At 32.9% G+C, this 14,262-nt stretch overlaps 1 protein-coding gene across 1 annotated transcript in view; it reads left to right on the plus strand.

Moving 5' to 3' along the window:
- The window catches only part of LOC145323642 (uncharacterized), a 45,695-nt gene that overhangs the window by 21,219 nt on the left and 10,214 nt on the right, over nucleotides 1–14,262 (plus strand). Inside the window, exons 4-15 of the mRNA XM_080166046.1 lie at nucleotides 1,709–1,767; nucleotides 2,230–2,291; nucleotides 2,639–2,718; nucleotides 3,412–3,495; nucleotides 6,081–6,143; nucleotides 6,609–6,648; nucleotides 8,798–8,880; nucleotides 10,029–10,083; nucleotides 10,411–10,695; nucleotides 11,138–11,226; nucleotides 13,762–13,846; nucleotides 14,143–14,216. Coding sequence (XP_080022172.1) covers nucleotides 1,709–1,767; nucleotides 2,230–2,291; nucleotides 2,639–2,718; nucleotides 3,412–3,495; nucleotides 6,081–6,143; nucleotides 6,609–6,648; nucleotides 8,798–8,880; nucleotides 10,029–10,083; nucleotides 10,411–10,695; nucleotides 11,138–11,226; nucleotides 13,762–13,846; nucleotides 14,143–14,216 — 1,059 coding nt within the window. The remainder of the gene's footprint in view (nucleotides 1–1,708; nucleotides 1,768–2,229; nucleotides 2,292–2,638; nucleotides 2,719–3,411; nucleotides 3,496–6,080; nucleotides 6,144–6,608; nucleotides 6,649–8,797; nucleotides 8,881–10,028; nucleotides 10,084–10,410; nucleotides 10,696–11,137; nucleotides 11,227–13,761; nucleotides 13,847–14,142; nucleotides 14,217–14,262) is intronic.

Here is a 14,262-nt window from a genome sequence, read left to right on the forward strand (position 1 = left end):
GTGTATCATCATTGGGGATGTACATCACTCAATCGGTCATTGTCTTATCCCTTTAGATCCCTGGGTTGCTGGTCTGTCAGTATACCAATAAATATTCATTCTTGTGTATCAACCAGCAAAACAAAAAAAAAATAGCAATTTTAACTAATATTAAACTAACAGCTTTGCCCCAAAAGGTAATAAAAAAGTGGTGGTGCAGCACCAATGTTTTGATTAGCTGCATTAGGAAAAAGAATGGAAGAGGGCAGGGGCGTCCAAGCTTTTTATTTTGGGGAGGTAAAATTTTTTTAAGGGGGGGGGGGTAAAATGGCGCGCGAAGCGCGCCGCAAATTTTTTTTATCCCCCCCAAAATTTTTACCCCGGGGGTAAAATTTGCTTGGGGGGGTGGGGTAATTACCCCCCCTGAAATCTGTTGGTAGGGTTAAAATTTGTTTACCCCCCCCAAAATTTACCCCCGGGGTAAAATTTTTGGGGGTGGTAATTTAAATTTTATAAAAAATTTAGTATTAAAAAAGCGCGCGAAGCGCGCAAAAATATTTTTTTTGTTAGAGATTTTCTATTTTGGGGGGAGTATTTACCCCCCCAAAATTGTTTGTGGGGGGGTAAATACCCCCTTCTAAATGGTTGGGGCTGCCTACGGCACCCCCAGGGTAGGGGTAAATTTTATAGGGGGGGGGGGGTAATCGCCCCATTACCCCCCCCTTGGACGGCTATGGAAGAGGGATTTTTTGTTTTTGGGGGAGTTGGGGGTGTCTCACCCCCAAGAAAATAACCTAAATCACCACAGGACCAGCAGGTATATTCCCTGAAAAGTAGAATCTGATCGGTTCTGTGGTTACCGAGATTTTAAGGGACGGAGAGATGGACGGACAGACGGACGGACAGACAGACATGAAGCTACTTTGTATTATAGATGAATTAGAAGACTGAACAAAAAGTTCAATATTCAAAAAAGAGATAAATAAGGAAGCTTTTTAAAGTCTATAATATAATAAGTTTTGAGAAAGTTTACTTTATTGTTTACAATTATCTAATTACGTGATCAGAGCTATCCGTTACTGGACGTAAAACAGACAGACGGACAAACTAAAATATGCATAAATCTATGCTTTGATATATTTTGATATTGAAAAGCCATATATTTCTTTGTGTGTGTGCGTAATCGCATCTTTGAGCGATGAAAAATGTGAAACACGGCGAGAAAACACATCAATTAAATACATTTTTCAATGACGCAATTTATATATCTGCCAAAATAGAAACAGAAAACACATTTAGGGTGGAATAAAATCTAACAACTTTAGATTTTTTGATAGAAAAGAAAGAGACTTTTTCAGGGGGAGGGAGGGGACATTGGGCTATTTATTACTCTAGTCCCTTTAGTTTTATAATAATGTTTTTTTTATGCGTTAGCTTTACAAATTTAGGGAGTGCTATTGAATTTTAAATGGTTGGTTCACTAAGTTAAGTGTCTAAACGTTTTAACCCATAATCGTAATCTAAAGATGGGGTAATTTTGTGTATTATCATTGGGGATGTACATCAATTTATCGGCCATTGTCTAACTCCTTTAGATCCCTGTGTATTTTTATACTTCGAATTATGATATTTCGAAGTGTATAATATATATTTGTGGTGTTTTTTAGTTCATTACTAAAAAGCATCACAACACAATTATTCATTATTAAAAAGCAATCATATTTTTTAGACTCCACAAGAGAGAGTTGCCTGTACTGAGGCGTCAAATATGTTGGCCAATAAACTCAGGTATAAAATGTTTTATTCATTAGCGGCAACGCCCCTAGAGGGACGTAAGGGTAAAAAGGGAGAGAAGAGGTTAGTCAAACCCCAACTGTTCATTTTGGTTTTAAAAAAATATTTTTTGGGAGATACCCTGCCCAAAATAGTTTTAAACCTTCTCTGGACACGATCCAGCTATTGTCAAATCTTTAGCTAAAAACATACACAAATAATGTCATCCTACTATTTTTATGGATGTTTGTCTATCTATCTGTCAGTAAATCTGTCCGTCTGTTTTTATATCTGCTAATTTGTCCATTATTGCAAGTGTTTTCATTACTCGATCACATTGATCCTGAATTAGATTAGGCTTTTTTTTTGTTCTTTGGCATTTCTTAGACAAACCTTCACAATTGTTATATCAATTTTAGCTGAAATTAAAATTAATCTAAATAATAGATATACTGATTAGTATCCAAATATTTTAAGACAAGAGATAAAGAGCAGACCAAAACTAGAGTTGAAACAGAGGACTTCAGCGCCTCGACCAGGTAATTTCAATTATTCAAAAAATAATTCTCCATACACAATTATAAAACAGTTATGAAAAACTTTTTAAAGATCTATATAAAGTTCAAGACACCAATTATTCTACTCAAAGAAAGCATAAATGTACCCAGGGCATTTTACTTCTTATGTCAATGAATTGCTTGTTTTATGTCCTTCTATTAGGTCCCTAGTATCCCAAACTTTCTTAGATGGGGGAGGGGGAGTTTTTATCTAGCCGGAAGTATCATTTTATTGGAGTACATGAGAATCTGATGTAACATCCAAATAATTACATATCGAGTTTTGTATAACTACCTGATAGATAGATAATCAAAGGATCCCCTTTTAGATGTTGCTGCTAGTTCAGCTCCTAACAGATGTTCTACAACAGATGAAGATTTAGATGCTCTCTTTGCTGCTATTGACAAGGTAATTCATTTTTTTTCAGAAACTCTTTATAGTGCCTATAAAAATGACTTTATACAATACAATTGACCAATGATAGGCTAATACACAGATTAAATTACCAATGGCAGGCCATTATACATTTTAATTAACCAATGCAATGGTGGGTCAGTATGACGTCATGTTTTATAGAATTGAAAAAACCTTCTCATTGAAAATTATCGGACCATCATATTTGTCCCTAGTATCTAAACGAGATTAGTGGAGAGCAAAATAGCTTCAAACCAACCTAAGCCGACAGCTCTACCCAATTTAACCAGTCATTTCCAAGCATTATCTCAACCAAATGATCATACTGCTTTACTCTACTAGCGGCTACGTCCCTAGAGACTTCTAGCGGAAAATAAAACGTATTTATAAAAGATCAGCTGTTTACCAAAAATATTGTCTCGGGAGCTAGATGGGGTAGGATTTTTGTGATTTCTCTTGTGAGGGCGGTGGTAACCTATTTATAAGAAGATACCCTGTAAAGGAGAACCATATCTGTTAAGCCGTTAGCTAGATCCTTTGGTACAACCAAACAGACAAACATCTAGATACTTTATGATAATAATGATATAATTTTTAAGGAGATAGAGTTAGATCCTGAATGTGCAGAAGATCTAATGGATATACTTGAGGATAGGGGTGTATATAATAGATGATATAATTTTTAAGGAGATAGAGTTAGATCCTGAATGCGCAGAAGATCTAATGGATATACTTGAGGATAGGGATGAGGAAGAAATGAATGAGGAGGAGGTGAGGCTTTACTATTTTGGATTGGTGGAAAAGTGTTTTCTTCTTTCAAATACATAAATTCTAGCGGACGCACCCATAACATCTGAAATGGAGAAAACATTATTACTTTATATGGAAAGGGAATTGAAAGTCAGAACATAGCCCAAAACCAACCAAGGATATTTATATAAAGCTTCAGTGAAAAGTACACCCTATTCGGACCAGCATAAAACTTACTTCTTTATATCAAGGACTAGCGGTTGCGCCCCTGCACCTTGGGGCCATGTATTAGAAGAGGTAGGGAAGGGTAGAAAATGGCCACAAATCATGCTAGATATAAACAGGATATAGGATAAAAGATTAACATTCCTTGAGTTTAAAGTATCTTTGCTTAAGTCTTTCTATGTAGGTTAACCTATCAGATAGGAATGCCAATTTCTTTTTATATGATATTTCTTATTATTTAGTTAGGTACTGGATACAAAAGATCAGGTTCTTACAACAAGCGTAATTTTTTCCCGCAAAATTATGTAAAATTGGGTGTAAGCTTCAGTCAAATGCAAACTGTTCTCAATGTTGGCCAAAGTTATTGTATAATTAAACCATAATTACAAAAAAAAACAGTTTGACCTAATAAGCACATTCGACTGGAAGCTTGCACATAATTAGAAATTAAATGTTCTAATTGAATCAATTTAATTAAACTCAGATTTATTCAAGAGTTTTTGTTACACTTTTCTTGTTCTTAAATAAACACACTTCTTGTCTATCCTGCAATCCAATCAAATAAACACAATATCAACAAACAAAAATTCTTTTGTATTTAGTTTCAATGGGCAGCATTACACTTTTTACAGGTCAAAGAACTTAATTTTAATGCTAGAATTATTCCCAGGGAGGGAGATGACATTAAGTTGTTTATTACACTAGTCCCCAAAGTTTTATTATAGCGTTTTCTTATTTGCTGACTTAACAACTATTTGGATCTTAATTGAATTTGTTTCGTTGGTTCGTTAAGTTAAGTGTCTAAACATTTCAACCACTAGTTGTAATCTACAGAAGAGTTAATTTTGTGTATAATCATTGGGGATGTACAATTGCAAATCCTTTGTCTTATCTCCCTAGATCCCTGAAGTATACCCCTAATCGCCATTAAACACTTTCAATTGGGGCGGGTGGGTTATTTATGTATCTATGGCTGATTAAAGTGATTCTACCGAATAGCTTTCCTATTCAAAGTTTCATTCATTTTGTTGTAAAATTGTTTAAGAATTATTGGCAAAATGAGTGAACAAATATTTTAAACAAAAATGACAACATGCATATACAGTAAAAAATACTGAAAAAGCAAACAATGTTTTATAAAAAAAATGAGGTTTATTCAGGGTTATTTTCTGGATTATATTCAGAAGCCAATAAAAAAAAGCAGCCTAGCAGTGTTTCTTCTATGAAATATAAATCGTAGTATTATGAACATACAAACAGACACAAAGATTTGGATTTGGTGTGTGTATTAAACGTCAGAGGAATATTCACAGAAAATTTCATTCGTTAAAATAGAAAAGCAAATCACATATCCAATTATGGAACGACGGACAATAAAATGTTTAAACTCAGAGATATCAGCCGTCTATCTTAAATAGCAGCTAGGATTAAAACGTTTCATATGAAAGTTTTCTAACGGACCTAGATTTAATATATATTATTGCTTGGATGTTGCACCAGATTTTCATTGATAAAGTGATGCTCACTGTTGGCTAAACTTACGATACCCTCATCCAAATCCTTTTCCCCACTCCCTCCGCTACTGGATAAACGAACTAACCAATAAATGAGGTACATATTAAGGATTTTCCCCTGTCAATAAATTCATGTAAATCCCATATACATTGACCTTTTGAGTAAATTTGCTTTAAAACTAGAAGCGCGCATTTGAAAATTTTACAGGTGTCAATCATAATGTGACTATAAATGGGCCATAACATAACAACTTGATACAATCCATCAAACGTAAAAGTGGGTCAATGAATGCCCCCGCCCTTAACTTTTAATTAATATATAAAGATTTTTCTAGCTTTTTTTTTAGATATTTTAAAACCATTTTTTCAGATTGGCTTCGAAACTGATTAATATACGCTGGTTTAGAACCGGTTCTTAGCTATTACTGAATAATCATGCATATCATCACAGACAATTTTCTACAAATTTTAAAGCAAAAATTATTTTAAAATTAATACCAGTTTTGTTAGCTCCGAGTTTTAAATCTTTTTTACATTTTAAAATCCGTGGAAAGCTGACTATTATACGATGCGAAAACACCACCTATAACTGCTCAACATATCATTATTAAACTAAATCAAGTATCAAATATACATTAATTTTAGAAAATGTTGGGTACCACTGGGGATGCTTGTTAATTCTTTTAGCAGTGAAAATTCTCTATAATTCTAAATAACCGTTCATACGTCTGTCCGTTCGTCTATCTGCAAGAAACGATAGGGGGGAAACGTTAATTTCTAGGCTGCTTTTGAAGATAGACGGCTGAAATTTTTTGTGAAGATTCCCTATACTGATAAGCATCTAGTATATTTTACTTTCCTTTTCAGAGAGAAGAATTGGCAGTAATAAAATCCTGTATCTACATGCCTGAGGATGATTATCAATTACAGGTTACATTCTACTCAAATTTAATTTGTGACAAATATAGTCATTTAAGTTTAATAACACTTATTGTTCTTTGTGTTTTCAACAATGAAAAACCATCGAGTTTAGTAATTATTATATTCAAATTCAATGATCACTGGAGCAATTCTTTGAAATAGAGCCATTTTGAAATTTAATTTCATATCTTTTTTGAGCAAATGAGTTAAAGTATTGGAAATTAATTTCTCGTCGTTCTATTCAGTAATTGGATATTTGAATATTTCCATAGAAGTGGGATGTTTGTGTGACTGTCTATAAGAAATGCTGCATATCTTGGCCTTTTTCTTCTTATTTGATTTTTTTGACTAAAAGCATTGAAAAATAATGTCCTAATAAAAAACTGTCTGTACACGAAAAGACAGTATTTTTTTAATTTTAGAATGGCTTAAGTCTTCATGAAAAACTAATCGTGTGCTACTTTTTTTTACTAGATTGAAGAACCCGAGGTTGAAGAGGAAGATGCTGAAATGAAGGAAACATTTATTTTATGCAATTTTTATATCCTTTTAAAACCTGGGCTCGGCAGCTGCGCGTCATCCGCGACTAAGCCCCATATTTATACCAGTGTGGGTGCTTTGAAAATTTTTTGAATAAGGGATTGTCTTAATTGGGTAGTCTTCATACTTCCAGCTGATTTAAAAAAATTAAATGGTAGATTTCCCTGAAACTTACAATCTGACGTTCCTTAAGTTAAAATTGGACGTAAAGACATTTTGGTTAAACTTATAGAGTAGCTTTGTCTTATGAATCGACGGAAATTACACATTAGACGTTTTTTTAAACGATGAAAAAAATGTAAAAGAATTAAATGACGTTGGAACGAACTGAAATAAAAAAGTTTTTAAAAAAATAAATCATGTATTATGTGTAAAATCACAATTTGTGTAAAATTTGAATATACAAGCGTGTATTTTGAGATAAAAAAGAATTTTGTTTTGTCCATTTATCAGAAAAATATTTTGAAAATTATGCAAGGACTGTGACCCGTAAATTTTTCTGTAACATTTCTAAATTATTCAAACTCTCTTAAAAAAAATACATACAAATGCATCGTTTTTTCCAGACATACATTTTTTTGTAAGCAGTATTTTGAAAATGCATCTTGGGGCGAATTTTACTTAATTGGACAAAAGATTAAGAAGAACTAATTTGTTTTAGTCTTAAAATTCATGAATTTTTAAAATCAGGCAGATTAAAAAAAATATACTAACAATAATACTTACATAAAAGTAACAGAATGTCTGTCTTTGTTTAGCTAAGAATATAGCTAACCGATGGACCGAAGTGGTTCTCCCTTACAATGAAATTCTTATAGGGTCAGAGAGAAGGTTTATATCTTTCTCTCCCACAATAAATAAATTGTTTTAGGGAAGAGGTGGGGCAAGTCGGAACAAAAGTTAAAATTTTGAGTATTTTTTTTCTAGAATGACAGACATCCTGTTACTTTTATATAAGGATACTAAAGGTACAAATTTAGGAAATAAGACTTCAGTAGACATTTTGTACTAGATGTTTTTACATTGTCACTTGAAATTTTTTTTTGTTTAAATCCGAAAAACTTTTTGCTCGGTTGACCCTGCCAGTTTTGCTGGTATCCTGTACCTGCCAGGATGGAGATATCAAAAAATTCTAACTAATGTGTTATACCCAAACTCCACCGCCAAGGGTTAAAAATAATAATCAACAAATTTCTTTTTTTTGTTCTTGTAATAATTCACCTAATTGTTGGTAGTTTATTTTTTAAGGCACTGCTTCAGAAAAAAATTTTAAATTTAAAAATGAGACTTAATTCAGTCAGATATTGAGTCAAATTATCGTCCGTTTTGTGGGTGTGTTAATTTTGTTAAATTAGGGCAGACTTCCTGGATTTAAGAAATGCGCGGAATCCAAAATATCTTCTCTGCAAAATACAAGAAAAATACATGTTCAGAGAAACATAGCTTAAAAATGTTATCCTTATAATAAAGTAACAAGATCACTGTTTCAGTCTGTCTAACCACTGAACCGATAGGTCATGGGAAGGTATATTACTAGTTTGGAAGAGGGCACCATCACTTAACCACCTAGCAAAAATGACCCCCCGCCCCCCCTCAAAAATTTTTTTTCTTCAGCTTTTTAAAACTACAATTGAAAGTGGAAGCCGACTTCGTCCCTCCCCCTCAAAGGCCTCTAGCAGCTAGTAATTTTAAACCAGAGAAGTTTTTTGGTATGAAATAGTCTGTTTTAATTCGTTACTATTGGACTTTTGTGGGGGGATGGGGTGGGGGGCAATTATTTCCCCCCATAAAAATTTCACTCACAGGGTATAAATTTTGCCATGCGTTTGCGGATTTATTATTTTATCGATGCTGAAATTATAGAAAAGTTTTGCACCTAGAAAAAAAGAGGCTTAACAAGCTTTCACAGAGGATTATACAGTATACACGCCTCCTGCAACTAATATATTGAAAATTCATTTAAAATTAAATTTACTAAGGACAATTATATCCATTAGTAACTTAATAATAAGATTAATTATCCTTCTACAAAAGTAACAGGATGTCTATGTGTTTGCCTGGGTGTACCGAAGTCTGTTTCCAAAATTAAATATTAAATTAATGAAATAAATATAATGGTGTACAGGAGATGTTGGAGATGCTAGAGAAAGCAAAGGATGAGATTGACAACAAGGGAGAAGATGAAATTCAGAATCTTCTAGAAAAGGTGGGTATCTATTGTCAAAAAATAACGGGGAATTCCTTTAAGAGTCTTCCGAACAATAAAATCACCCCGCTTGATAAAAATTCAAAATGTCATTTTATCTGTTCCTAACCCCCTGCGGAGGGTCCTAACTCTGTAGGTCTACCCAGTGCACAAAATAACCTAACATAACAATTCCTAAAGTAATAAACAAACGAACTTCAATTTATTAAAAAATTAAGGGGGATGAGTTTCAGTGCTTAACTAGGAATTTGAGGAAATTCGCCAAAATACCTTTCATATATTAAAAAAAATCTTTCATTCATTCTGTTATGTTTTTCAAACCGTTTATCGTTTAAGGGGAGAATAGATGTTGCTAACCTAAAAAATAATATGTTTATTTAAAAAATTCTAAATTATTTTCTATTAAATTAATTTTATAATATTAAAAATGTTTCTATCAAAGGCTTATCAAGAAACTCAAATAAAACAAACTATTTTCTCCTAGTAACATCTGTAGTAAGAGTTCTAAGTGATAAAATATCATTTTACATTTTTACATGAAGCCATAATAAATGATGATGATTCTAATTAAAATATAAAAGATATTGAATAAAAAGTTGAATTTCACACTTTCAACATAGACAAAAGTCTATATTTATTTTGAATCATCAATGTAAATGTTTATTTTTCTTACCCAGACACTCAACTTTATTGAAATTAATTGCAACAAAAAATTAAAAATAAATTTTCTGCAAGAAAAAAAACACTGGTAGAGTCCCTTTCGTAACATCGCACCTTATGGGGCAATTCTTCGTATTTTTCACAGTAGCTTTTCTCCTATTTCTAGCCCCTGCGGGGGGCTCTAAACCTTCGGGGCCAATTACCTAACCCTGTGGGGCAATCACCTAACCCAATATAACCTAAAACCCGTTACCAAAAAGTCCGTACGTCCATTTTAAACATACTGGTTTTTAACTTATTAACAACAAAATTTGTATGATATAATTTTTCTATTCTTATAATTTTTGGAACAATGATTTTTAGAACAGCAAGGTACTATGATATTAAGTTATGGCACTCTAGAGGACACAAGAGTTATTGTTCGTTTGCCCTGCCTTCTGATTTTAGAGCTTTGCTTTTTTAGATGTTATCATCCTTGTTTTGTTAAGATTGGTGAAGAGGTACCAAAGGAACAACCTACTACTCCCTCCATTTCTAAACCAGGTATAGATTTCACAAACAGGATGTCTGTCTGTTTGTTTTTACCGCAAGATTAATAGGTTTTTTTAAAAACAGTGAAGCATCTTTAAAGGTCTTGAAAGGTTTATGTTTATTTTGGGGTAGGGTACCATCATCCTCCCAAGAAAAATCACCCAGAGAAAAAATTAAAAATTAAAATTAGAAGAATGGGGACCAAACAATCAAAAAAGAACTCAGAGGTTTTGAACTAACAAATGAGATAATGTAGTTATAAAACTCTGGGTACCAGTATAATTCATAGTCTAATGTTCCCTCCCTTCCTGATTTAATCTATATCTATTTTTTTTTTAGTTGAGAATGTTGTTTTGAACCAAGAACCTGAGTCCAGCCCGCACAAACGTCGTGCCGAGAATGCCCCGGCCGAAAAAGAGCCCAAGGTCAAGAAGGTGAAGGACGGCAAGAAGAAGAAAATCCTGGCCATGGGCGGCGTGTCAATGTTTGGCGGCAAAGATCTTTTTGGTGGGAAAAATCCGTTTGCCGCGCGAAAACAAGAACAGTCATCTTCCTCTGAAGAGGAGGAAGAAATTGAAGGGGAAGGAGAGTCTGACAGTGGAAGGAAGGAAAATAACGTTACAGGTAAAGGGTCGAACAACTTATTTTTCTGTCTATCAATTTATATCTACTTCATTAAAATCACCAACCAATCAAAATATATAGGTGTCTTATCAGTTTTAATAAATCTATCAAAATTCTGTAAAATGCAAATTCATACACAAACAATTCATCCATTTATTATCATTCTTTTCATGTTTATCAATACATTTATATCAATTCAATTATACTTCTGTCGATAAACTCTATTTGACAATAAACTTTACAGTTTTACGTAACTACAATGTAATTATATGGTAGGAGTATTATCTAATCATTTACTACCAATTAATTTATCTATCTCATAGATTAAAAAAAAACAATATCAATTAAGAATGAGCACAACTATTTAGTCAGATGTATGAATTTATCTAACTAAGTTAATCTACTATTACAAAATATCTAACATTCTATTTATTTCTCCAAGGTTCTGTACTGAACAACATGTCAATGAGCATAGCTATCCAGCCAGATGCAGAAGAAAAACCTGTCAGTTTTGATGATGTACCATCCCAGGTATACTTTTGTTTTGATTATAACAAAAATATCATCTTATATGCAATTTTAATGTAGGACTTTTTTTGTAATTTAAGTTTTGAAATTCATTAACCCTTAACGGTCGGGGGGGGGGGGGGCGTTGAACGCCCCCCCATCCGGTTTTTTCTATCTCATTTTCTGTGTGTGAAAGATAAAGAGCCCAAACTGCTTGACTTTTTAAGTATGGGTATGACACATAACTGAGAGTTGAAATTTTTTGAATATCTCCATCCTGGCGGGCACAGGATGCCAGCAAACCTGGCAGGGTCATCCAGGTAAAGAGCAAAAATATTTTTTTAACTAAAACAATGCATTTTATCATACCAAAATACTAAAAAATCCTCTAGTAGTAAATCCTTATATGAAATACAGGTGTTCAAATCACTTTCAGGTTCCAGGTATGATCCTGCAGGTCCTGATCCTCCAGGTCTCCAGAAATCTTTAAAAGGCTCCTGTGGCCGCAATTTTTGACTTAGAGACTTCAAATTTTAAACTTAAGCTTTTCTTACATGTCTACTTAACGTATTAAAATTTCATGAAGATCCGCCGCCGTTTTCCCGCCGACCACCGACTGCGGCGGCTGACAGCTGCCAAGTACAGCTGCGGCCGCTGAAATTTATATTTTGATATTTCTAATGTAAAATTTACATAAAAATAAACATTTTCTGGAAAAAAAATTTTCTTCTAGCTTCAAAAATAAGAAAATTACAGCCGTTTGAAATTTTTAAGTAAAAAAAGACCTGAAAACAAAGGTTGTTAAATAAAAGGGTGAAGGAAGCGAAAATTGACTTAGACTTATAAAAGGTCGGAAATTCATTACCAAACAGGGGACTTGCACAAAAAAAATTAGCCCTCTAGCTCTAATAGGAACTGAGATAATAAGGGGGGGCGTTGAACGCCCCCCCCCCCCGACTGATTAAGGTGCGGCAAGGGGCCCGACTGTAAAGGGTTAAAACAGTTTGTTGTAAATGAAAAGTAGTAATAAGGAAGTCACAGTCTGAGATTTAGTAATCTAAACTGCGAACCAAAAAAATAGGCAAATCCGAATTTTCAAAATGGCAGCTTCATTATTCATTTGGGACGAATTTACTGTAAATATAATATGTAGATGCATCTTTTTGTTACAAGTTTCCACCGTTGATTTTTTATTAATCAGCACCAATGAAGCACAAGATCTCAAAAACAGCATTTTGTGTAAAAACTGGTGAACCAAAAAGATATGCAAATTCAAAACAAATCAATGGAAAAAGATTTTTTCTCACTTTTCTTCTGTTTTAAAGATTGATTCTGATAAATTCACAATTTTTTAGGGGATTTATGCATTAATTATTATGAAATGTAGTATAAGGTAGAAATTAATGATTTTTTTTGAATAAGAAATATTAAAAAAGAAAGAAATTCAATCCCTCTCACTTTAGAGGTCAGCTGCTGACCTCCAGTTTAATGGATGTAGCCTAATACATGTTAAAGATAAAAAAGTATACAAAAATGCTTTTAATGTGTTAAAAAAAACATTTTAAAATCTTGATTTTGGGGATGATGCTCTTTCAGATGCTCCTATTGGTGATGATGGTGAGCCAAATGTTATCTAAGTACATGCCCATTACAACAACTTGTCTATCAACCTATGTACCCTTTTTTTAGTCATAGCAATCTCCAATGGAGCCACCCAACAAGAAATATAAACCTCTTCTAAAAATGACAGCATTTACCTTATGCATTGGAGTAATTAAAATTGCAATTTTTTTCTTTTTTAATACTGCTTGGCTGGAGACTGCTATGAATACAAAAATTGGACCATAGTTCAATATATAAGTTGTCATCATGGTCAGGTCATGCACTTTGATAACATTTGGCTCACCGTCACTACCCATAGGAGCATCTTAAAATCCATCATCCTCAAAATCAAGATTTTAAAATGGATTTTTTTTAACACATTAAAAATCATTTTTGTATACTTTTGGGGGTAATTATTATTTTTAATATGTATTTAGCTTAATCCATAAGACTGGAGGTCAGAAACTGTCCTCAAAGTGATAGGGGTCGAATTTCTTTTTTTTCTAATATTTCTTATTTTAAAAAATCATTAATTTCTACCTTATACTAAATACATTTCATAATAATTAATGCATAAATCCGTTAAAAAATTGTTAATTTATCAGAATCAATCTTTAAAACAGAAGAAAAGTGCAAAAAAATCGCTTTTCCATTGATTTGTTTTGGATTTGCATATCTTTTTGGTTCACCAGTTTTTACCCAAAATGCTGTTTTTGAGATCTTGTGCTTCATTGGTGCTGATTAATGAAAAATTAACGGTGGAAACTTTAAACCAAAAGATGCATCTACATTTTATAATTACAGTAAACTCATCCTAAATGAATATTAAAGCTGCTATTCTGCAAATTCAGATTTGCCTATTTTTTTGGTTCGCAGTTTAGTTGCTTTTTAGAATTTAGAATATAAGCTGAATACTTGATAATAGAGCTATTTTTTCTTAAATAATCCTTGTCTTAGAATCATGTGATTGCTAGCAGTAATAAGAACAGAGTTACATTGCCTAGAAAGCGCAGACCTCCTGCAAGACACAAGAATGCCACAGGTATATAAAATATAAAGTTTTGTAGTGACTGCAGAGAAAAGTTAAGATTTTTATCCTTTATTCTTTTTATATACTACTATATATGTAATATGTAAGAATATTTAATATTAATTGCATTTATGCCTTGAGGGGACTGTATAAAGTATGACATCTGCCATACATACCTTAAAGCTTAGGCATTGTAAGAAAATTCTGATCAAGCTCTAATTAGGATTTGCATTGTTTAATCTGTTTTATATCCTTGTTTACATGAAATCACATAAACAACAATGATATAATAGATGCTTATTTCAAAGGTAATGGAGAAGTAGAAACAAATGGACATGGTGAAGATATGGAAGAACAACAGCCTATGCAAACTAATTCAAAGGTAAATTACATGAAATGAATGATTTTTTAGTTTTCATATATTTAGA

This window comes from Acartia tonsa, chromosome 7 (assembly GCF_053477335.1).
Source record: "Acartia tonsa isolate MP-2025a chromosome 7, ASM5347733v1, whole genome shotgun sequence".
Lineage (NCBI taxonomy): Eukaryota > Metazoa > Arthropoda > Copepoda > Calanoida > Acartiidae > Acartia > Acartia tonsa.